General features: G+C 41.6%; 2 protein-coding genes across 24 annotated transcripts in view; both read left to right on the top strand.

Annotated features, from left to right (window-relative positions):
• The window catches only part of mbnl1 (muscleblind-like splicing regulator 1), a 48,183-nt gene extending 27,223 nt beyond the window's left edge, over positions 1-20,960 (top strand). For 7 of the 23 annotated variants that reach the window (XM_078263685.1, XM_078263683.1, XM_078263682.1 and 4 more), the window contains 10 exons: positions 9,332-9,547; positions 9,741-9,962; positions 11,411-11,650; positions 12,718-12,771; positions 13,963-14,116; positions 15,080-15,115; positions 15,937-16,019; positions 16,510-16,554; positions 17,213-17,284; positions 17,453-20,960. In XM_078263685.1, the coding sequence (XP_078119811.1) occupies positions 9,332-9,547; positions 9,741-9,962; positions 11,411-11,650; positions 12,718-12,771; positions 13,963-14,116; positions 15,080-15,115; positions 15,937-16,019; positions 16,510-16,554; positions 17,213-17,269 (1,107 nt within the window). In that variant the 3' untranslated portion in view covers positions 17,270-17,284; positions 17,453-20,960. The remainder of the gene's footprint in view (positions 1-9,331; positions 9,548-9,740; positions 9,963-11,410; positions 11,651-12,717; positions 12,772-13,962; positions 14,117-15,079; positions 15,116-15,936; positions 16,020-16,509; positions 16,555-17,212; positions 17,285-17,452) is intronic. The other 16 variants (XM_078263692.1, XM_078263690.1, XM_078263697.1 and 13 more) reach the window with 12 other exon arrangements.
• Positions 20,961-24,649: 3,689 nt separating this feature from the next.
• On the top strand, positions 24,650-25,559 carry LOC144526302 (ras-related protein Rap-2b-like). The gene has a single exon (XM_078263705.1). The coding sequence runs from the start codon at positions 24,999-25,001 to the stop codon at positions 25,545-25,547; it is 549 nt and encodes a 182-aa protein (XP_078119831.1). The 5' UTR covers positions 24,650-24,998; the 3' UTR covers positions 25,548-25,559.
• The last annotated feature ends 607 nt before the right edge of the window (positions 25,560-26,166 follow it).

The raw sequence follows: 26,166 nt of genomic DNA, 5'->3' as shown, positions 1-26,166 counted from the left end.
TTATCTTGGTCAAAGGAGTTTCCTTTGTTACTTCTGCCTTAAATAATCACTTTCCCTTCTGTCCCCTTTTTTCTTATCTGTCTGTGACAACGTTGTCTGTGACAAAGTGATTCTTATTGCTATTCAGGACTGTTATGGTAGTTGAATCCACACATTAAAGCATAACAGTTAACCTTAATGATTTAAAACCCATGAACATAAATCCATCTATATGGTGGGGAATCCTAAAAGTACATTTGCTATTAATGTAGATGCTCTGCTAAGGCACTAGAAGCAAAGTCTAACCATTGGTTTCGCATGTCACCAGATTAATTATCTTTAAAGTTTTGAAAGGCTGGCTGATTAAGATACTTAAGATACTGGCCGACTTTGATTCTGAGCCTGTGATGCCTACAGACAGTGAGAAAAGAGCACACCTCAGTCGTTTCAGAAACAATAGCATTGTTGACGCCTCGCTGCTGCCTGGACCTTGTGATTTCTGCGCAATGACTCTTCTTTCTGTCTCCCACTGGGAAGCGGAGCTCCGAGATGATTTAATGAACGTGCCCAGGCCACCTCACGTACTTACACTGCGAGTACTGGATGGCTTTCATAAAGTGCTGCTGCTCAAATCGATACCTGCGAGATTGCTCTGTTATTACTGATAATGAAAAGTACCGAACTAACCTTGTTATCCTTTAAAGGAGAAGAAAGCAGCACTGCATAGAACAGAGTCTGTAGAGAAAAAAACTGGCGTAAATAAAGTCACATGAAAGTATGTTTGTGTGAAAAGAGATAGGGGGGTGGAGTCCGGAGAAAAACAGAAAGGTCTAAGTTTGGATCCAGGGCTCCTGTGTACGTGACATCTGACCTGAGGCATTTCTGAGAACCAACACCCTCTCAAGTGTGAATAACTCATTGCTGTGTGTGTGTGTGTGTGTGTGTGTGCGTGCGTGTGTGTGTGTGTGTGTCTATACATAGTGAGGTTTGTGTAGCTGCCACTGTGTCTAATCCATATGTGTGTTTATGTTTGAAGCATCAAGAGAGACTGCTGTCATCTTCAGTTTGCACAGTATTACTTTAAATGATTACCTAAAACTTTGTAAATCCACCAACATTTTCTGACCACACAAACATGTTTTTATCTAGCTTACCTCATCACTCTCTGTGTGGTCTGTGTTGTAGCCTGTAATCCTTTTCTCATCGTCGTTGTTTGGTGAGGGTGGTAATGCGTCACCGGGGGCATACTGCAACTATTATCATAGATTAACACTCCCTCCCTCCTCCGTATCCCAGTAAGCTCTAGCGTGGATCACAGTGTACACTGAGTCCCAACAGGGAGATATAGACATAATCACAAGGGTTTGAGTGTGCGTTCGTGGTCTGATATAGAAATGCCAGCCACAGTGAGAAACAACCCTGCATCAAGTATCACTACGTAGATCTCTTATGTCCTCCTTGCCCTCCTTATAAACTTTACTGATAAGTTAATGCAAAATTAAGTGGCTAAAACCAAAAAGAAAATCAATTGTACTTTACTGTAAAAGGGTATTATTGATTGTGCATTTCTCATTGCTTTTGGTGGCTCAATACTTGCAAATATAGCAACAATAAGACCACACAAGCACGTCTGAATATTCTTGGTCTGCTATGTTTCCAGTAATTTGAATGGCTCTTCACTGACTATCAGGAAATTCCAGTTTGCCATGTCATGTAAGATGATCTGCTAGTAGTCAGAATTTTGACTGAGTTGATATGTTTTATATTTTGAGCCATATTTGAGCACACAGTAGACAAAAAGACCAACCACCGGGCCTGGCTCTTTGAGTCTCTGCTGCTTTTCCAGCAAAACAAAGCTTTATTCACAGTGTGTGTGTGAGGAGAAAGGGCTTTCATCTCTGCGTATGTTTTGGACAGAAGTCACTGGAACGCAAAGCAGAGAACAGTGTGGCTTCACACCAGAACCCAACACAACTGAGTCTCACACCACAACACTGGAACATCAAAGAAACATAAGAATACATATATATGCATAGGCAATGCTGCAAATGAGTGAAATGATAATAATATATAATAATGTATACTTTATTAATGCCGCAAGGGGAAATTACAATGTTTTTCACTCTGTCGTTATTACACACATTACACACAGGCCTGAATTACACACACATGCTCAGTACCTATACATGCGACATACACGAGCTGCCCATGGCAAGGCGCCCAGAGCAGTTGGGGGTTCGGTGCCTTGCTCAAGAGCATTTTGGCAGTACCCAGGAGGTGAACTGGCACCTCTCCAGCTACCAGTCCACCACCATACTTTGGTCTGTATGGGGACTTGAACCAGCGACCCTCCGAGCCCAACTCCCTACTGACTGAGCTACTGCCACCCCGATATAAAACAGACATACACTAGCTGTTAATTAGTGTAACAAAAATGATTTTCCAAGTTTTTAATTCCTTAGAATTTTAGTAAATGTTCTTCCCACAGTTTAAAGCCCAGAGGGAATTGAGATTGATGGTTTGTTGCAATGGTTCCCGAACGGGTCGTGAGATAGAGCTGAGGTTTCATGAGACATTCAAAGGGAAAGGAAAGCAAGATAACATATTTCTGCTATACAAAATTGTTTTACTTCTAATTTTTATTTAGTCTTTTTTTTAATGAATTATGAGACAGTTTTACCACCTCAGGCCTCTATAAATTATTCAAATAAAACATTCTCATATTTCTTCTCATGTTTGGTTTTAACCCTGAGTGTAGGAGCCACATGTTGTATGTTGTTTATGGTCTCGTTTGTATTGTTTGTTGATTATTGTGCTGTGCACTTGTATTGTAGGTGGTGGGTGTTTTGATCGCGGTTTGAGCGGAAGTTATAACATATATTTGTTTGCTTCACCTGTTCACCTGGGTTTTTTGGGCTTTGACAGAGAGGGGGTGAGCCTGGGCGCAAACACTTTCTGTTGACCGCCGCACTAACGCACTTATTTCGCCAACTGCAGTGCTAGTTGTATTTTACGTGTGGAGGAATAAATCATTGCAATACAATCTCGAGCGCGTCACAGTGTGTTTATGCATCTCTCAGTGTTTAGTCCCTCGCGGCAGCACTTTGTTGGACTGCTTACAGCCGCAATACTGAGGACAGTCAACAGACTGCCCCAGACGACTTGAGAGGTCTGGACGGTTCATAACGTAGCAGCGGATTAGAGATGTATTGTGGCCCTAAACCATTCAGCATATTATTAACCACCAGTAGTGAGGGGTTGTAGTTCAAAACGGTTGTGAACCACTGGTGTATTGGATATATGTTTACTCTAACCCTTAAGTTAAAGCCAATGTTTCTTCACCTTGCCACTGTTTCACTCACTTTTTCTCACATAAACACACACACACACAGGCGCATTTAAAACATCTTGCCGCATGCTTCACTTCTTTTCCAAAGAGTTGGGATGCAGCCACACCCAGCATTCTTTACACATTGGTTCATTGTTTGTTTAAATCCCACACAGTCACAAAAGCAGGGTGTGTGTGTCTATGGGTGAGAGGCAGAGTTAGAAAAGAGAGAGAGCGATCAGGGTGGGACATGTTATTCCAATTTATCATCAATCAGACTGCACAGTAGCCAGTGGGATTATTGTTCCCTGTTTGGCCTGGAGTTTGGCAAGTCTGTCTCACCAGGAGAAACACAGACCCCCACTACTAATACAAAACACAGTCTGGACGGAACCTAAAGAAGGCACGGGAAGTTCAGTTGTTATTATTGTTTTTATATTAAGTTCTTGTTTGTGATCCACAAGTCATCATTATATAAAGTAATGATGACAAGCAAATGTAAAATATTTTACAAAATGAGATCTGAATGAATTGGATATTTGCTTATTGATTCTGTAATGTAACCTGCAATCTGTATTGTACTGTACATAAGTTTAAACCAGTTATCAATTTCTTCATTTTGCAATTTGTACATATAAGTAGTCATTTTTATACATTGAAAGACAATTTCTTTGAAATATTCTAATTTAATATTATTATATATCTTTAGGTTTTGTCATTTTGGTATTGTGGCCCTTGATAAAACAATATGAGGGCTTTTCACACTGTATTCTCAGGGTTAGCCTGAGCCCAGGGCTATACAATTCACACTCCACTTCTGCTAGCCCTGGGTTAAGTGTCAGTTGAAACACATACCTAATGTTAACATTCTATAACTTCTTCTGTTAAAGGAACAAGCCGACTTATTGGGACTTTAGCTTATTCACCGTAACCCCCAGAGTTAGATAAGTCCATACATACCCTTCTCATCTCCGTGCGTGTTGTAACTTTTTCCGACGGCTCCACCGGTAGCTTAGCCTAGCACGGATCCTGAAGGTAATCGGTTCCCAAGCATTTCTACTCTCTGTCCGGTGCTTCTCAGGTGCTGCAAGCATATCACTCCGCCCAAGTAGCAGAAGTAGCAGTGCTTCACCTTCTGAGAATATAGTTCCCAGTATGTATACGGTTAGAAGATGGCTGTGTCTCATGTGACCTTGTTATTTGTACACGCTGTGACTATACAAATCACAACATGTAAATAGGAACATGTTGGCGTTATTTTGTCACCTATTGGGAGCAGTAGGCTAGTTGGAACCGATTACCTTCAGGATCCGTGCTAGGCTAAGCTACCGGTGCCGGGCCATCAGACAGAGTTACAACACGCACGGAGATGAGACGGGTATGTATGGACTTATCTAACTCTGGGGGATACGGTGAATAAGCTAAAGTCCCAATAAGTCGGCGTGTTCCTTTAACAGCAAGCAACAGTATAAATTCCAAAAGCCTTGTTTCACACTGGCAACTGTTAGTCCCAGGTTTAGCATTTTTTTGAGGGGTTAACCCTACAATCTCGGGGCTAACCTTGCCCCAGAGCAGGGCCAACAAGCCCTAGGCTAAAGTTGGGGTTAGCCCACTTGCAATGTGCCAGGATTGTGCCAGTGTGAACGCTTTCTTAGCTTTAGGCTAACAGCTCCCTTAGCCTGGGGCTAAGTGCAGTGTGAAAGGGGCTATGATATTGTCATAATATGCAGCTGTAAAACTGGATAACCTGAAGTGGAAAAAACATTCCTGAAACACATTTTGGATGATGAAGACACATATGTAACTACTCTCTGCTCATCAACCTGAACCGACACTGGGGAATCAACTGATAATGTGAATAAATCGCTCTGAAGCGGCTCGCTTCATTGTTTTCATAATTTCTGGCATAAACATGGAGTAATGACAAATCACTTCATTCACTAATCCCATTCTCATCAGGTATTTTCTCACTGGGCCATGAAAAATGTGATTTGAAGCCTTCTATGGGTCTCCATAACACATCCAATTTTTTTATTTGCATAATTACCTTTAAATTGTGTTGGTATAATGAGATAATATAATTCTCTGTTCCGAAATTTGAATCCCTCGAACGATTTGAAACGTTGAAGATGATATCTTTTAACATTCATCGGCAGTGAGTATCAGCTTTTTCATGATGGTTGTATTAGCAGCACAGACACACAAAAAGGCCAGGACACAGGACAGAGAGGTGTGGTGATTGGAGTGGACAATGCCCTTTACTCTCGGAATAGTTGTGGCTTCAGGGTCGGTGGTATCTCTAGTACTTTCTTTCCTGTACTGTATCTGCCAGCGATCAGGAAGATTCCAGGAATAACTGTGTTGTTAGAGCAGTGGGTCCGGCTGCTCTGTTGCCGTGGACACCGTCTCTCGCTGCTCCTCAAGGCCGCTGATGTCATGATAACAGCCACAAACATGATGTGAGAGGGGCGGCGTCTTTCTTCTCCTTCTCTCAGTCTGCATCTCCATTTCTCTCTCTCTCTCTCTCTCTCTCTCTCTCTCTCTCTCTCTCTCTCTCTTTCTCTCTCCTTCCTCTCTCCTCCCTGCATGTGATGACCCATACTAATCACTTCTTCTGCAAGTTCTAAAATTTCCCTGACGCAGCCCGGCGCTCTCTCTCGCTATAGAGTCACTATGACTCTCTCTCTTCCACTTATGCAGCCTGACGTTTCCTCTTCTGGGACCTGATTCTTTTTTTCAAAATGGCTGCCTGTGTCGGTTGATGCCGTTTCTCTTTGCGTGATTCGGCAGAATGGCAAATGTTAGCTCAAGTCAGAGCCACATGTTTCTTTCTTAAACATTACCGTACCACCTTAACCCACATAAACCACTGCAGGTGCGAATCCTGCACTCGACAGACAGGGTCATATGGGGTGAATGCAACATGATCCTTCATGCCTTTGCAACTCCCTCCGCACACACATGCCAACTCACGTAACACACACTATCTCTCCACACACACTCTCACTCTCTCCCCTTGCTGCATGCCATTGTCACTTTCTGGATAAGTGCTATTAGAACCTGTTTTCATCTCCTCTTCTTTCACACATGCAAGACACACTCGCTCACTTTCCACGCACAAGCGCACACACACACACACACACACACACACACACACACACCTCTGAGTGTTGACAGTGTCAGAATTCTTCTGAATGCCAGCTCAACCTATGTGTACATAACCTGGATGGAAACCTTCACCCCTCGGCATGGAAAGTTATGCTTTTGTTCAAATTTCCTTTAATTAATTAATCAATCAATCATTGTCCCTAAATTGCCCTTGGAAATGAATATAAAGTTATACAAACACTTTTATTCCATACTATACAAAAACTGTGACATATTCCTTTTTTGCTTGTATCTTTGATGCACTGAAGGTGTATCACACATATTATGGGAGGTTATTAAATCCATTACAATTGCCGTTTTTATGGCTCTATGTGTTTGCGTGTGCTTTTGTCTTTACGTCAAAAGGAAAATATCTCATGCTTCACTTTATGCACTTTTTCATCTACAGTATTTCAGCCAATCTTAACTTATTTTAAAAGACATAAATATCATATATAATATGTTGCGTCAGTTAGCTCTTCACTCAAGATTTTATTATATGGACCATAATCCATGTGCTCCCTTCTGTTACTGAGGCAGTAACAAAGAGAACAGGGACGCAGAATAGAAGAGACATGGCTGTAGTCCCACTCCATGCATTCTGTACTGATGCAACACAGTCTTTAAGAAATCCCTTTAAAAGGAGATCCAATGAGAACTTGAGATGACAACTTGACAAGTGGACTAAACAAAAAATCTTAAAGAGGCCCCCCTGCTATTTAAGTGTCCCCCTCTCTGCTCCTTATCCCCCACCCCTTTCCCTCGCACCTGTCCGGGGCTCCAGTGTCAGCGAAAGGGAAGGAGATGAGAGAAAGAGGAATGAAGTCATGACGGGGTATAGAGATGAATCCCATTGGGGACAGCTCTGTCAGCACAAGCTGCCACAGTCAGCTCAGCTGTGCCGCAGGACTGAAAGTAAATACACAGCTTTCTTAAACTGTGGACGTGTTTGTGCGTGCGTTTGTCTTATGTTTGTGTGACGTGTATCTGCCACCTGTTATCCGAACATGACCCCGACGTGCATGCATTGATGTGTTTGCATTCTTGCTTGCATGAGAATGTGCGTGTGTCAGACTTTTTCTTAGACTCCTCTCCAGACTAAAGGTAAAATTGGATACTCACAGCAGGCAACAAAAAGGGATCCCTGTCTTATTTGAAGACTTTGATGTGTGACCTCCGGATGACTGCTGATACAATATATACGGATCATATGAGTGGACAGTATTTATAGCATTAGTTAGACATGTAGCTGAGATGGAGCTCTGGAGCAAGGGGGTAAGCTTCTCCTCGGAATGCGTAGCTCCTATGGCGCCATTTTGATGCTAACAAGCCATCACCTCCCGTTAGCGTTCCACTGACTGCCATTCATTTTGACGCCACTTTGACAGCGAATAACTTTACATCTGAAGAGTTTAAAGACTCTATTTGTCCATTGTTTTTATTTCTAAAGAAACACAACAATGTATAAAAGGCTCCATTACCTTGTATCTCACGTTATGGCGCCGTAGCAGACTTTTTGTAAAAATAGGCTAATGATTGTGTCATAACCACGCAACTTACTGTCGCACAGTAGAGGAATTACCGTACAGTACAGGAGAAGCTCGCAGGCAGTTTCGACTCACATTAGCTATTTAAGTTTAATTACTAATGTTAACTAGCATTTTAGTTAGCAATAATTAGCCTAAGCCTATGTTATCTCCCTACATATACCTACACTCTCCGTCTCTGCAAGATTCAGAATGATTGAGATTTCTCTTGGCACAGCTACCAGAGCAGTGCTTCTAATATCCTTCACTGGTCTCAGTCCAGAGCAACGGGGTCTGTTGGCCATTATATATATGTCAATACTCTGGAGAGCAGCACCACACTGTCTGTCATTACCTCCTGGGGCTAACAAACACACACACACACACACACGCACACACATACACATGTCCCTGCAGAAATAGCAAGCCGTTAACAATTAGTGCTGAACTTAGCCCAGACCTAATGAGAATTTGAGTGTCTGACATTGAGCATTTACACCCTTTTTGATGTGATGATGTTGCACGTAACCAAAAACAAACCTGCTTGTTATCTGCCATATTCACATTGTAATTTGTTAATGCTCAGTATACTATTTTAATTAGTCTGCATTGAGGGGAAGCACAGACTATTGGGAGTACAAAAGATCATAACAAGACTAAGAGTCTACAGCCATGCCATGTACTTTGGAACAACGGTGCCTTGAGCTAAATGCTAACGTCAACATGGCAACATGTTCACTGTGACTATGGTAACATGCTGATGTATAGCAAGTACTGTATGTTTAAAATGTTCGCCATCTTAGTTTAGCATGTTGCCATGCTAATTAGCGCTAATGGGAATCCCATTAGTTTTGCTGCTATTTAATACCAAAGTATTCGAAAACTTGAAATTTTGGCCAGATAATGGTATGAAATGAAAGGTCAGTGGTTCAACAAAGTTATTACAGTTCATACTGAGGGAAACATGAATGTCTGTAGCAATCTATCCAATAGTTGTTGAGACATTAACCACAAATGTCAACCTCATGGTCGCACCAGAGGAAAAGTCATGGGATCGGAAGTCATTAGGATTCATCGTCTAAGAATCATGAATGTTGGACTGAAATACAGACCAGCGTTGCCATCCATAGAGCCATGCCACAAGCACAAAGCCACAAGTAAACTTTACAAACGTACAAACATTATCAGTTTGAATCCAAGATACTCCCACAAGAACTTAGCACTGGTAGTTTCAACATGCCCATAAAGTGTACGGTTACCATATTTCCGATGTGAATGCAGCCAAACCTGCAGTAAATGGGTCATTCTGACTCTGTTGTTCCATTTTGTCACCTCTGCGTGCCAACTTTAGGGCCGTTGTTCCAGGGAGAACTGCAAGTACCTGCATCCTCCTGCCCACCTAAAGACCCAGCTGGAGATCAATGGCAGGAACAACTTGATCCAGCAGAAGAACATGGCCATGCTCGCCCAACAGATGCAGCTCGCCAACGCCATGATGCCTGCCACGCAGCTACCACCTATGGTGAGAGGACACACACGTATGAACACACCACAGCTGCTGCCCACGGTGAGACCACATACATGTAAAAGCTCACACATATACAGCTCCTTCACTGTCTGCGTGGCTTTTTCAGTCTTTTGATTTGTCTTTCCGTCAGTCCCTCTCTGTTTTTTCCCCATACAAAAAACCCACAGTTGTGGTTTATGTGTACATTTTCTCCACAGTCATTTCATTCTGCTTTTATTTGGCTCTCTTCCAGCCCATGTTCTCGATGTCGCCAGGCATGGCCTCCAACGCCAGTGCAGCAGCAGCTGCAGCCGCAGCCTTTAATCCCTACCTGAGCCCTATGTCACCAGGCCTGATGCCCCAAGAGATAATGTCCAGCACCCCTGTCCTCATGGCCTCCAGCCCCAACGTCAACCAAGGCCCCAACTCTGCCGCTGCTGCAGCCCAGAAACTGCTGAGAACAGATAGACTTGAGGTAACAGACACACTGATGATTAGAACCTGTTTTTTCTCCAGATTATATGCAGCATAGAATCAACCCACTCCTCCCTAAGAGTACCAGGAAAACTCTACTTCATGAAGTGTGTTTCTTAGTCGGGGTGGAGTCTCCCAGTATGATAATGAGCTTGTAAACAAGACACGCATTTTTAACAAGTGGTTTTACAAGCATACTGTAAGAGTAATGGCCCCCTTTATTGGACTTGCATTAACTGTTCCTAAAACTGAATTGTGATATTATAAGCAGGCTCCATTATGCAAAAGAGAAGTTCGAAAATCATAAAGCGTAGTTTTTCATCAGCTTATGATGCCGAGTGCATTCCAAGAGTTGCTTTGTAATTCACAAAATACCATTAGACAAGCACCAGAGATGTGACTGTTGAATATTAACTTGAGTAGAAAGAGCAGGAATTGTTTCCACAGCACCAGTTATAGTATAGCAACAGCAACAGCCCTTTTAAAAATTATACCAGGTTTTGCTGCAGCGTTGCATTCTGGTCTATCAAGGCTACTGTGTCTTCTTCCTCTAGCGCGGCTGGAGGGTGTGATTGTTGAGTCTAGAAATAAGCCTAATGATTTTGAGAGAAAAAGGAATCGCAAAACCACACAATAGGCCTAGAAATGCAAGGTCATCCAAAAGCAGTTTTGTGTGTTTCGTGGAGCAAACATGTTGTACAATGCGTTTCCTCTATTCTGTCGCGTCGGTGAAATTAAAAAGTCAAGTAGAAATGCAACTGTTACCTTTATTGTCTTTCTGGAGTACTCATTTATCTAAGTTCAAACATACACTGCTGACACACTGCAGAAAAGCAGAGTGAGTTGAAGATAAGTAATACCCATGTGTTCATTCATGACACACACAAGAAAGTGCTGCCCTCTGGTGTCTCACATATAGACTTTAAAAAATGGCAGAGACTCACGCTCCAACAAACACAATACAGTTCTTCATAAAGAAAACCGTTAACATTCTAGGTTTATTGTGCTAAAGCTTCAGCACCTTCCTCTGTGTAATAGTTATTCACTAACAAGGACAGGAACTCGACATCTAACGGTTCCAATTAGACAGGAAGTACGCTGCATAATCTGTACAGATCTTGTGTTTGGTGTGAAAGGATATTGTAGAGAGGAAGGCCTAGAAAATGACTTGACACAGCAGGAGGAATATTACCTTGCAAAGCATTTTAATCTGTTTATTGAACTGCAGGTCTCACGCATTTTTAAGCTAAATCTAACTACACACTCTCTATAATGACAGAGTAAAGGCTTGGTGAGTCATACTTGATATATTCTACCTAAAGACACAAATGCACCGAGCAGGAAATGTTCTTTGGGACTGTTCTTTGTGTTGTACCCACATGAATTTCTAGGTACCTATAGGTAACTCCACGTCTTTTCATGATCTCTGTCCTCTTTTTGTTTTTTCAGGTGTGTCGGGAATATCAGAGGGGCAACTGCTCTCGGGGGGAGACCGACTGTCGCTTCGCCCACCCCTCAGACAGCACCATGATCGACACCAACGACAACACCGTCACCGTGTGCATGGACTACATCAAGGGTCGCTGCTCTCGGGAAAAGTGCAAGTACTTCCACCCGCCGGCCCATCTGCAGGCCAAAATTAAAGCTGCCCAGCACCAGGTGAACCAGGCCACAGCCGCCGCGGCCATGGTGAGCAGTCTGTACAAGCGTGGTCACACTCATTCACACCTACATACAGTAACAGGCTTACAGGTGCAATTTTGGGGAAGTTCTTTAATTTTACAGCAGGGCTATTTACTAGAACTTCAATTACCCAGCGGGGAATTTGTTCTGTGGCTCATATTCACATTCATGTTTTTGAAAATGTCTCACCTTCCTGTAGCTTTTTGAGTTCTGCTTTTGCCAGGTCAAATGTGTAGGTGTTAGGTGGTTTGGGTAAAATCTGCTCAGAACGGGATGATATGAAGAAGGATCGGACAATGGTACATTATTCTCAATGAGTGCATTAAGCTCTTTTTCCTTCCTGATTTAATAAAAAAAGATTGTCTAGTTCCTTGTTCATTTCATCCCGTACCACAAGCAGAGAGCGAGTTCCTCTCTCTCTCTCTCTCTCTCTCTCTCTCTCTCTCTCTCTCTCTCTCTGATGGCCTGGTCTTATTTGTGACACCATTGTTTCTGTACTTCCTATCTATTACTTCTCTTCCTCTTGACATTATCAAAAAGGAAATATTGTGCTGTCTCACAGTAATAGCACCTGTGAACAATAGTACAGCCACAGTGTTTTCTACTGTACATGCTCTTATTGACATAGCGAGGCTGAGAGCTTTGGGCCGAATCTGACACTGACTACAATGTGCACAGTGAAACAGAAACCTGTGAATTGTGCTTAAATGTAATTTTCTGTCCGATACGATACCTCAGAGACCCACCCTAAAGAAATGACTGAATAATATTCTCATCGCTATATTCATCTATCGTTGTGTGACAATAACTAATGTAGATTGGTAGCTGTCATAGATTATTGATGACCATTTAACTGTTGAGCAGTAGAGCTAGTGTCCACACTGTGCATGCCTTAGTCCTGTTATCCCCTTGTATATTGCATTCCAATGATTTGTTTTTTTATTTGTTTTTTTCTCACCTATACCCAAACTGCACTGCTGCCCCCATGATGCACCTCTGCTTGCTGGTTTATGTTAATGCGCTTGAACCCCATTGGCCCATTGCCATCATGTGCTCGCTGCCTGCTAATTAAGACTCAGTCGGCTGTCAAATCACTGAAGCGACCCCTCGACGCAACCTTTGACCTGGTACTATGACCTTTCACCTTTTAGCTTGGCATGTGGCTTTGTTGTAGAGCAGTGTTTTTAACCAAATATACCTAGCTATTTTTGTTGTCGTCTCAGTGCAATGTCTGTCTTTTCCTCCTGTTGATCTGTCATTATTGCCTGTGATAAAATGATTGTGGCTTTCTGGGTTCAGGTTGCATCCAACACTAAACACCTATCTTCTTTCGTGTAGAAATCACCTCAAACACAAATTCAAATGTGGAATTTGTGATAAGGAGCCACAATCAATTTATCACCTGTCGCCTGTTTAACAAAAGTTAGCAAGGGCTAGGGAAGTAGAGCTTCTGTAAATGGTGGCATGGCTTCAGGCTTACGTCCAAGTCAGTGGTCAGTGTTGTGTGGAGTAGCTCAATTAAATGTTTGCATGTCTGTGTTACTAGTGCATGTCAGATGGATAAGGGTGGGGCTAAGAGGAACACCATAACAGATGATTACGGTTCAAATGATAGTTCACTCCTTCATCAAATCTTGTCACAGATATTCAGATCTCAAGGATGGCCTCATGCCAAGACAAAATCCACATTCAGAGCATTTTATGGTGTAAATATTCACACCAGAAAAGTAGCTTTAAACAGCCGACTCGTGTCCCTTGGCCTGAGACCATTTTTGACATTTGTCTGAGAGTGAACCATCACTTAAACATGGCTTACACAGTTTATCATGGAGCTAGCAGTGCAGCCTCCCTCTCTCTGTGCTTCCTACCTGTTCCACCTCCTGTTAGCAGCCTTATTGTTTTAATTGTTATTGCTTGCTCATGTTGCATTTAGTCAGGCGTAGGAGTACAAAGTTAATAATCCAAGTAAGCTTCTTGATGAAATATAATAAATATGCTTGTTAGCCAGTAGCTCCAGTAAGCACCATGCTCCTGCTTGTGTAGTACTTGTGTCAGACTGCTGCTTGCTTGCTACTGATGATATGATGATGATATTGTCTTTGTTGTTGTTGTACACACAAGGATGTTGTGATGCTGTTTATATGATGTCCTCTAACGTATGTACCTTTTTTGTTTTCTTTCCCGTTTTGGCCTCTCTTCAACACACCCTCTCTCGCTCTCTCTCTCTCTCTCTCTCTCTCTCTCTCTCTCTCTCTCGCTCTTTCTATATCTTATTTTTATTTCAATTTTCACTGACCTCCCTCCATCTGGCTGGGCAGGGCATCGCCCCTAATGTCATGGCTCAAATGCCCAAGCGGGCAGCCCTGGAGAAGGCCAACGGGGCTACTGCCATGTTTAACACCAGCATGCTCCAGTACCAACAGGCCCTGGCCAGCATGCAGTTTCAGCAGCAGGCTGCTTTCCTCCCATCAGGTATGGCTCCCAAAGCAACCTCCACTAATGCTCTGACCACCCAGAGGAGGCCTGGATCGGTCTAACCTGGCTCCTGTTTGTCTGGGGTTGGGAAAGGTAGTAGATTGCAGGACAGAGCAGACTGGTTGTGGACTATACATTAACTTTTATGTCTTCAGATAGAGGGAACTTACAAAGAAAGTCGTACACATAGCATAATATAAAAAAAAAACAACTCTAGATTTCATTAGAGGCCAGAAAGGGTTGAACATTTCTCAAAGTGCAATTGAAAAGCTAAGAATGCTTTAACAAATGTGTGCATTATGCTTTGTATGGCATTGCATGGCCACTAGTTGTTAAGAATGGGTTAGAATGTCTTTCTGCCTACTAATTGCTTTAATAAAACACATACAGTAGCTACCTGCTCCTCCTAGTACATGTAGGCTGAATGAGGAAGGCATGGATGTTTGTAGGAGAAAGGACATAACTTGGTTTACTAGTTTGTTAGATTGTAGTGTCCATGGTGGGATTACTCATGTTTTGATGAGAAACCATTGCCGGGGCTTTGGCTGGGGCTGGTAAGGACGGGGCTGGATGGGTTGGTTAATGGTAACAAACAGCAGGCCACAGAGTCTGGCTTCTGTACACATCTGCTGTTCTCCTCACTCCTGTCTAGAGTGTGTATGTAATGTTTAATACTCGATAGTTACAATCATAACCGCACTATCACTCTTGTTGTATTACACATTCATATGCAATGCACTGTAGACAAAAAGTTTAGATTCACACTCTCATTTGATTAAAAAAAAGATGTGATGCTGTCACCACTTTGCCTGTTCCAATCGCTGATGACTGTGTCCAAGAGATATTAACCTTTTTTTTTCCCACCTTATCTCTCCCCTCACTCTAACAAACCTTGTGATGGGCTGTTTTGATTTCTCTTCCCTATCCAATCCACTTCCTGTTGCACTGCATGATGGGCAGGCTCAATATTGTGCATGACACCTACAGGCGGCGTTGGTAGGTTCCAGCTTTCCTTCTTCAGTTGTCTGTAACCTCATGTCAGTCTGTGACTCGCACGTCATCAAAATGAACCCATCCTGTGAAATCTACTGTATTGAATCTATGGCCACTTTGTGATGAGATTTTGGTGACCTGAGAGTCACTGTTTTAGTTGCGTGAAGATACATTTTTGTGATTTGAAGCATAAGCAAGAGTCCACATAAGGAAAGACAAATATTGTGACATTTTAATGTTGTTTATTACCTCTGTGTCAGCTGTTGTTGTTCATAATCAATTTCACTGACCTCTATTTTGTTAATTTCATGTGTACACCTACTATATATTGCTTGGCCACTCTCATTATCATGCCCACTCTAAACTTGGCTTTTGGCTGGTCTAATCTGACACATATTGAAATTCTTTTCTTTCCTTTTTTTTATTAATAAAAAAAACAGAGGGAGTTCAATTACAACCTTTCCCTTATCTCCTCTGCCTTAAAGACTTGTGTTATTTCCTTGTAGAACTGTTTTAAAGTGTGCTCTCATCTGGTGTTTACCAAGAAAGTACAGTATTATTAAAGTACAGCATTTTATTTATTTATACACACAAATCCAGAAGTAAGTCACCGCTGCTGCAGCTACACTGTGTCACATCAAGTTCTCAAATCACAAGGCCTCTTATCAGCATTGGCAGAGGGAAGAAAGGGAACTAGTTCAATCGAAACCCTCTCTTCTGACTCCCCCTCTCTCTCCTTCTCCTACCCTCATTTGCCTGGTGTGTATGTGGCTACACTGCTCCTCTATGTATTTTTGCTTACATGATTTTTCCTCCAAAAAAAGTTCCCATGATGCACGGTGGTACTCCAGCCACTGCAGCCAACACATCTGCCACAAACCCCTTCGCAACTGCCTCCACCAATCAGGTTTGCACCTCTACCACCTCAGTCTGTCTCTCTGTCTCTCTCTCTCTCTCTCTCTCTCTCTCTCTCTCTCTCTCTCTCTCTCTCTCTATCAGTCTCTCTCTCTCGTTCTCTATCAGTCTCTATCAGTCTCTCTCTCTCTCTCTATCAGTCTCTCGCTCTCTCTCTCTCTCTCTCTCTCTCTCTCTCTCTCTCTCTCTCTCTCTATCAGTCTCTCTCTCTCTCTCTCTCTCTCTCTCTCTCTCTTGATCTGGGGATGCTTGTGTCTTACAGCGAGTGGTGGGTTGGGTAAAAGGCGGTACTCCCTCTTGTTGGCCTACACTAGAGTCCAACATGTGTACACATATCATACTGTGACAAGTTTAAACTCTAACCACAATATTCATACGTTTCTTAGATCTATCTGTCTTTCTGGAGAAAAAAAAACATACTGTATTGTATTTTAATGTTTGTCCTCATTGTAACCTCGATTTTTGTCCTTTCCCATTTTGAGGACTCTTCCTTATCAAAGTTGACTACCAACGAATACATGCAATTGGTATGTATAAGGTGGTTTTATTAAAACTCTTTAGAGCGACCTTCGCACAGCTTGTGCAAAAGTTGCTATCTGTGCCCTTTGGTGCTTGGCTTTTTTTGGGGGTGTTTCGCTGCTGCTTCCAGCTTGTAAAGCAATGCTCTACCATGTTTCTCGTGTTTAGAAGATGGGCATATTCATTATTAAAGTCAGAAAAGTTCTAAAAAAGGATTTGCAACATTCTGCTTTCAGTTCTGTTCAAGGCAGTCAGTTACATTGTACAATTTTATAATACAAGTGAAAATGTAGGATTAATCATCATGTTAGCAGTCTTGATCCAGGACCAGTGTTCTGCATTTTATTGAGGTGTGCAGGTCAACAACATGGAGGACTTAGATTTGCATGGGGGAGCCACCTCACTGACAGTTTCCCTCTGCCCCCCTCATCTCTCCCTTCCCTTAACCAGAAGTGTCTGGATTGTTATTGACATGTCACAACTGAAACTCGAGCCAAATTGCTTTGTCTATTTTGTTATCTTTGTCCTTTTTTTCAGTATTTGAACTTGTCTCAATGTGAGAGGATGTGGTTAAAATGTGTTGATCTGTGTTCCGCTTTGAGTGGGGGGGGGGGTTTCGGTTTGGGATGCTTCATTTGATCCCTGTCTGTTTTCTCCCCCCCCCAGATTCCAATAATATCTGCAGATCATCTGAGTAGTCACAAGTACTTGACTCAAATGTAGTTCCTCTCAAGAACAGTGAGTTCCTATTTCAATCCTCATACTCTTTCTATTCATTACAACGTTTGTTTATTTGGAGTGAATCATTGTAGCTCTGGTTTAAGATTGACTTGAATATGTGTGCACATAGACTAGCAACTATTTCAGTAGTTTTTTTTCTCAAGTGAAATCCGTCATGTCTTACAGATCAAATGAATGTGTGCTGGCACCGTCCAAGCCAAAAGAGTTCAGCCTTTATGTACATAGCCTTCAGAATGTCAAACAATGGGACAAGGAGGGTCTGCCATCTCTTAGCCGGTCCACAACGATGGTCTCATCGCACGTGTAAACATCAGCGGTGCAACACATGATCTGTGCCATCTTCCCACATATCAATGTCAAGAAGAATTTGTTGTCAAATTCAACGTCGAGCCGAGAGAAGAGGATATCTTGGTGCCGGGGTCAGTGTGTCTCTCCCTCTGTGGGAAACGTTCACATTACACCCCTGCGCCCGACTAAATCATAGCACTCAATTTGTTCTACCTAATATCATTACCATGCGCACACAAGGTCAAAGGCATGGTTGCATAAAAGCAACATCCAGTTTTTTCATCCCTTTTTTAAATTTTTTATTTCCTCTGCTTTATTTTTTTATTTTATAATTGATAGCCATATTTCATAGTTTACAAGTGTAATGCAAACATGCACCTTGAATTTCAATTGAAATCTGAAAGGCACAATGATTTAAACAGGAATTTTATTCGCCAAAAGAATTAGGCATATGTACAGTATTGTGTTTTTACGGCTACTTGTAAATGAGGGTCTTGGACGTATGAATGTTCTTGGTAAACCAACATACCTGTGTACCTTGAAAGCACAGCCAGGCTAGCTTTCCTCACCTTGTCATGTGCCATCAAGGCCATACAGCTAAAACCAGAGTGTTATCTCAGCAGTGTTATTTGTTTACCAAAGGTTAAAGTTTTGTATGGCTCTTTTTTGTATTGTTTCGTTTTCAAAATCTCCATTGTGAGTGTTTTTTTTTTTGTTTTTGTTTTTTTACTTTTGATTTCTCTAATTAATTCATTTTAGAAGTGGGGTTCCCGCCAAATTTGTGTTTCTAATTGTGATGTTTTTTTTCTTTTAAAATCAAAAATGTAGGGTTTTTTTTCTCCAAAGTTGGTCATGCCTCTTTTCTTAGACTAGTGTTGTTTTTGTGTGTTGGGATTACATTGTTGCTCAAGTCTATTGTTGACTCTAAAGCGTGGAGGGTGTAGCTTTAATTGGCATTGCGTTACCTTGTTCTCCCTCTTTCAAAGAGGGGCGACTCTAAAGCTTCTCCAAGGAGCACTGTTGAGCCACGTACTGATGGGAATTTTAAAACAACTGGACCCAGAGGTCTATTAGGTCATTTAAACCACATGTGCACTTGATTGATGTTTGTCTGGTCGCCCTGTTTTGATTGTCACAACTCATCCTAAGTGAACTTTGGCTTTTGAGGAAATACAACACTTTTGCATTTCCAAACAAAACATGAAGGTTCTCAGTCACTTGTAGATCTGACTACAGACACCAAAGCACAGTTTTATTCTCAATCATATTCACAAAGGGTTACAGAAGCATCTCTCAAGAGGCTTAGTTAAGGAACCATGTTCATCATGTTCCACCACATCTGTCAATTGTTAAGATCACATCCCTTTTCTGTTTTCACAGAGGTGTGTAGTGTGTCTTTACCGATTGTAATGTACCTAACAAAGCCTTAGATTACAATTACTGGGTCCCAGCCCAATCACATGTCAATCACCATGCAGGTAAAGAACACCAATGATATTTTATAGTTCTCTCACATGTCGCTTATGATCGTTTTTTTGTTCTTTCTCTCGATGTAAAAGTAACAATTACTCTCTTAAATTTCATTGAACTTCTGTGTTATGTACTACTTAAGGATTTGAATCTATTTGAGGTATGTAGTTGTAGATTTCTTTTCTTTTTTTTTTGCCTTACTATATATTACTTGACAACATTGATATAGCCGTTGTAGATTTTGAGATAGTATGACATTCATAACTTTTTCAAACCATATAAATGATAATGTGTTGAGTCAGTTTTAAATATCCATTTCATCCATATAGCTGGATGCCTTTTTCAGATGATGTTACATTATCAGTTAATTTTGTTGATGAAAGACTTTTTTGATACAAGGAATGAGATCAATTAGTTTGCTGCCACTGCAGCATCTCTGAGCAGACAAAAAAAAAAAGACTAATCTTTTAACCAACTTCAATTTTCCTTGTACCATGTCGCGATCATGTTTGAAAATATATTGTATTGAAAAATAGATTGTCCATGTTTTAGAGTAAAAATTATTTTCTACTGTATCCATTTCAAAAAGATATGTACTTATGTTTGAATATTTCTTAAGTTTGCCCTGAATGTCAGGCCAAAACGAGCAGTGAGATTGACGGGTCTCTGGAAGTTTGGTGGATAGTGAGATTAGGAGCGAGAAAGCAAAGACTTTTCCAGACTGGAGAGGTCAGAAATGCTGCAGATGATGAGTTCTAACCTAAGGGACGAAGGTTGACTTTTTGCACTTCTGTATATAGTCAAATGAACAGAGAAAAAAATGTGTATCATATTGAGATATTATTTTGAATAAAAAAAGATCTATAATTATAAGGAATTTTGTTAGATTAATTTAAATTCTTAAATTAGAAGACCAGCTAAAAAAAAATATTGCTTGCAAAGAAGGGCACTAGTTTCTTGGCCAACGCATTCAGAGAAAGCTATGCGCTTTTTGTCTTATTTTATCGGTAGTATTGCCAGGGAATGTCGAAGGGGAATAGATTTCCCCATGTCATGCTAACTCCACCCCTCCTGTGGGATGACATATCCAATAATATCCATATATCATTTGTTATAGACTTGGTCATGCAGTATTGCTGCTCCCATGGTACACTTGATACATAAAACTTTCAAAAAATTGTATTCTATAATAGTTTGATTTGACTGCATGTAAAAGTACAAACATGTAAACAAAATAAACTGCGTAGTTATGTAAAGACAGATAACACATTCAGATTACAGAATACACAGTAATATGTTTGTTTGTTTTTCAAAGTAGATAACAACCACAGTGGGGAGAAATAATACTTCAAAAAAAAAAACAAGTCATCTTACTCTTGTGTGATTAAAAAAAATATTTTCCAAGCAAACATGTTATTTAAAGAATGATAAATATTAGCACTCATCCACCCCAGATGCAGAACGTTCTCATAGCCGTATAATTACAGTCGACACTGACTCACAGGAAGTTGCTCCTGCTATCAGAGCTGTGCACTCAGCAGGTGAGGGCTCACCATACCAAATGCTTATTTGGCAAATTAGTCTTTGAAATGAATGTAACAGTCACTGGTCAACATGTGTCTGACTCGAGGCTGCTGAGTTTAGTTGCTACAGAACCAAAGCACCATTTTTTCCTCAAAAAACCAGATGTTCAGTCTCCTGGCTGGAACCATGGCTTCTCTTCCCTGCTGGGGGCACGTGTACGCTTTGACTGCTTTTTACTTGTAAGTGCAACCATCAATTATGTATTTGCTAACAGTTGCCACACAATAATGTACTATTCTGTCTTCAGATCTGTTGATGAACATTTTGTTGTTGCCATAATTGACTCTGAATCTGAAATCTGAATAAAACAATATTTGATTTGCTCATGCAACAGGTGTGTGTTCACTGACTCTGTGTGTACTGGGTGTGTGAGTCAAGTTAACACATAGGCACATTTCAGTGAATGTTTTAAAGTTCTCACATTCAACCTAATATGTATTAACACGTAAACATTGATGCCCTGTTGCTGAAAAACACCCCTGCTATCTGTTATGTACTGCAGATCAACATGCAAGTGTTTTCCCATTATATTTTGGCATAACATATGTGCATGGGATAATCTAGGAGAGTGTATTCAAAATTGTTTCTGAACTTCAACCTTGGGGGTTCAATGTCAGCAAGACTGGAGCAGCTCCACAGAGACTGATATTATTTTTAATTAAATGAATCATGCTCAGGGCAATTTTCATGACGTGTGCTTTATCTGGGTCAGACGTGATAATAAAACAGGTGAAGGCCACATGAACTCACACCATGCCTACCATTGTGTTGTATTTGAACATGTAACATGTTGATGACATCAGAGGGTTTATTTCCCTCTTTTCCATCTTTTGGAGAGAGTGTATACGGCTCAGAAGGCATGGTTATCTTATTCATACAGTGACTTGTGTTTGCTGTAATCCAGATGTGAACAAAGGTCTCGCCCCCCAAAAATTAAAACACAGGAACCTGCTTTCAATCCCAAATTGATTGACAGGTTTTCTCTTTTTTTTCTTTTCTTTTTTAAATAAGTTTATTGTTTTTCATTTTTACAATAAGTACAAAATGGATCCATGACATTTAGCACGCAACCATACTTCAAACAAACACACACATCCAAAAACACAACACCAGAATACAACATCGGCTCAGCTACACACATACAATACAATAAAAATGAATGAATAAAGAAAGAAAACATACACATTATGACCTTTCAGAAAATTCAATGCGGTCCAAATAATTCAGATAAGGTTCCCCAACTTTATAAAATTGGTTTGATTTGGAATGAATCACACATGTCAGGTATTCCATAGGTACTAAATCAAACACCACTTTATGCTAATCCACTGCAATAATATATTCTTCCTCCTAGCTGCGTATGTAAGAATACAGAAGAGTCTCTGGTTTTTTAACACTACATATCTAGCAGGGAGACCAAGAATAAGAGACATTGGGTCATTGACAGGTTTTCTAATGCAAGCAGTTACACAAAAGCTAAATCTTAATATTCTAATAATAATATTTATCTTCAGAAACATGCTACCTTTCCGGGCTAAACTTTTTATTATCGTTTCTACCACGGTGCCTGTTGGCAGGATATTATGTTGCTATGTGTCATAGAATAAAATATCTTTACTGTCATTGTATCAAGTACAATTTGATTAAGATTGCAACCTCTGTATTGACGCTATAAATAAATAACTAAGGTAAAGATGATCTAATCAGATTATCACAACACATCAACACCAATAAATGTGGTTCCTGCTATAGAGGAGAATCATGTGATTAGATTTGGGGCTACATTTTCATGTTAGTAAGGAAAAAAAACAATATTCTTTATCCTGTGATATTTTGTAATAATAATCCAATAGTATAGTGTAGTATAATGCTTACAGTACCAGGGCCATGCATGCATTATGAGTACTACTTTTGTTACTTTTATCTAGACATTTTAAATGTAGGCCTTTTACTTGTAATGCATTACTTGCATATTGCAGTATTGCTGCTTTTACTCATGTACAGGCAGTGGTGGACTTCAGAGTGCATTTAATAAAGTACTATACTTCAGTATGAGCTTTAAGGTACTTGTACTTTATGAGCTTTAAGGTACTTGTACTTTATTTGAGTATTTTCATGTTATGCTACTTTATACTTCTACACCACTACATTTTGGAAGCCAATATTGTACTTTCATGACAGCTTTTGATGATTTTTAAATAATTAATTTGCATTTTATTGCATGACATAAGTATTTGATCACCTACCAACCAGAAAGAATTCCGGCTCTCACAGACCTGTTAGTTTTTCTTTAAGAAGCCCTCCTGTTCTCCACTCATTACCTGTATTAACTGCACCTGTTTGAACTTGTTACCTGTATAAAAGACACCTGTCCACACACTCAATCAAACAGACTCCAACCTCTCCACAATGGCCAAGACCAGAGAGCTGTGTAAGGACATCAGGGATAAAACTGTAGACCTGACCAAGGCTACAGGACAATAGGCAAGCAGCTTGGTGAGAAGACAACAACTGTTGGCGCAATTATTAGAAAATGGAAGAAGTTCAAGATGACGGTCAATCTCCCTCGGTCTGGGGCTCCATGCAAGATCTCACCTTGTGGAGCATCAATGATCATGAGGAAGGTGAGGGATCAGCCCAGAACTACACGGCAGGACCTGGTCAATGACCTGAAGAGAGCTGGGACCACAGTCTCAAAGAAAACCATTAGTAACACACTATCAAGGATTAAAATCCTGCAGCGCACGCAAGGTCCCCCTACTCAAGCCAGCGCATGTCCAGGCCCGTCTGAAGTTTGCCAATGACCATCTGGATGATCCAGCGGAGGAATGGGAGAAGGTCATGTGGTCTGATGAGACAAAAATAGAGCTTTTTGGTCTAAACTCCACTCACCGTGTTTGGAGGAAGAAGAAGGATGAGTACAACCCCAAGAACACCATCCCAACCGTGAAGCATGGAGGTGGAAACATCATTCTTTGGGGATGCTTTTCTGCAAAGGTGACAGGACGACTGCACCGTATTGAGGGGAGGATGGATGGGGCCATGTATTGCGAGATCTTGGCCAACAACCTCCTTCCCTCAGTAAGAGCATTGAGCCCCGAAAACCTGGAGGATCTGGAGAAGGTCTGTATGGAGGAGTGGGCCAAATCCCTGCTGCAGTGTGTGCAAACCTGGTCAAGAACTACAGGAAACGTATGATCTCTGTAATTGTAAACAAAGGTTTCTGTACCAAATATTAAGTTCTGCTTTTCTGATGTGTCAAATACTTATGTCATGCAATAAAATGCAAATTAATTACTTAAAAATCATACAATGTGATTTTCTGGATTTTTGTTTTAGATTCAGTCACTCAGAGTTGAAGAGTACCTATGATAAAAATTACAGACTTCTACATGCTTTGTAAGTGGGAAAACCTGCAAAATCGGCAGTGTATCAAATACTTGTTCTCCCCACTGTATATATACATATATTTATTATATTATCATATTTGATTCTGAAATTAGACATTCTGCATAATGAGTAGGCTACTTTTATTTACTGAGTGATGCTGATACAAATGTTGATGCTGATACTTTTGTACTAAACTTGACAAAAGTGTTGAATGCAGGGCTTTTATTTGTAACTAAGTATGTTTACACTGTAGGATTGCTGCTTTTACACAAGTAAAAGATGTCCGTACTTCCTCCACCACTGGCCCATTGAGGGGGGGGGGGGTAATGAGGTAATGGGGTAAGTAAGATGACATATGTAAAATGGCTAATGAATGACCTTATTAGCACACGCATGTGCATGTATAATCCTAATTACAGACAGCTGAAGAGCCTCTTGTTGAGAGCAATGCCTTTGTGTACATGAGGGCAGAGGGCAGAGGTCATGCGGACTATAGGCCACAGACATGCACGGCCTGCAGTGTCTGTCTGGTCATCTGATGAGAACATCTGATGGCTCTGGCTGAGGTTTCGGGTGACGGCTCCTTTAAGAAAACGGAACTGAGCCTCGGCTTTTGACGCGCTGCTGAGGATGTGGGCAGGAAACGCCATGCAAGAGCGGAGAAGCGATCACGCTTCCCAGCCCCGTTGCACAATGCAGTGCGATCAAAATGTGCTTTAATTTGCCACGCTAATGTCCAGGAGCGGCCATTCTCCTCGGATCTGCACTCCGTCGCGGCCGTCACAGAGCAGGCGAGGAGGATTTGACTCCTATCCGAGCGAGAGGGCAGCCTTCCCAGCCTGCTCGCTTTGAAAACATCGGGGCTGGTCAGCGGGTGGGAGAGAGGGAGAGAGAGGGGGAGAGAGAGAGAGAGCGAGAGAGAGCGAGAGAGAGCGAGAGCGAGCAGGCTTCGTCGCGGAAAAAAAAGGAGGTGTCTGCCATGAGGGAGTACAAAGTGGTTGTTTTGGGCTCGGGTGGAGTCGGGAAATCCGCGCTGACGGTCCAGTTCGTGACGGGCTCCTTCATCGAGAAGTACGACCCCACGATAGAGGATTTCTACCGGAAGGAGATCGAGGTGGACTCGTCCCCGTCGGTGCTGGAGATCCTGGACACGGCGGGGACCGAGCAGTTCGCCTCCATGCGAGACCTGTATATCAAGAACGGCCAGGGCTTTATTTTGGTTTACAGCCTGGTGAACCAGCAGAGCTTCCAGGACATCAAGCCGATGAGAGACCAGATCATCCGGGTGAAGAGATACGAGAGGGTGCCCATGATCCTGGTGGGAAACAAGGTGGACCTGGAGGGGGAGAGAGAGGTGTCTTCCGGGGAAGGCAAGGCGCTGGCCCAGGAGTGGAACTGCCCGTTTATGGAAACTTCAGCCAAAAATAAAGGATCAGTCGACGAACTGTTTGCGGAAATAGTCAGACAGATGAACTATTCAACTGTTCCCAGTGGTGGCGACCAGTGCTGCTCATGTGTCCTGCTCTAGCAAAAACAACAACCTACAGAAAACAGTGCATCCGGGCTGAATTTGAGCTTCTAACTTGTCCTGCAGGCTTTTTGCGAAGCTATTCTCTCTCCTCACACTGTTGTCTTATTGTTGCGCACAAACACAAATCAACGACGACAATAATCCATTGTGTATTATAGCCTGGAAAAGTGTTTACATGACAAAGTACTTGAATGTTTTGGGATTTTTTTAATATAGCTTTGTATATGACACTTCTCTGGAAATGTGCCTCAATGGGAATGTCTTATTGTGAAACCTAAGAGACACCTGTTTTCTGGTTATTGTTTTTTTGTGGTTTTATTTGTTGAGTTGTACTGTTACATCTTCTAGGCCCGGTCCATATCTGTTTTAGGGGTGGTGGGGTTATGCTAAATCCAGGCAGAGCTGGGATTGGTCACTTCTAAGGTCTTTTTGGCTGAGAACAGGGGGCCTGAAAGCGCTTAAAACCGCTCATAAACGTATCAATCACCACTCTAGCCTTGCACAGGTTACTCAAATCAGATCAACACAATTTATTTCCCCAAAAGGTCAAGTGTGATCCAAGAGGCGCAGACCCCCGCCCACTAAGATACTGTATTTGAAGCTGTGGACTGTGGTG

This window comes from Sander vitreus, chromosome 12, assembly GCF_031162955.1.
Source record: "Sander vitreus isolate 19-12246 chromosome 12, sanVit1, whole genome shotgun sequence".
Classification (NCBI taxonomy): domain Eukaryota; kingdom Metazoa; phylum Chordata; class Actinopteri; order Perciformes; family Percidae; genus Sander; species Sander vitreus.
This window is presented reverse-complemented; position numbering and strand designations above follow the sequence as displayed.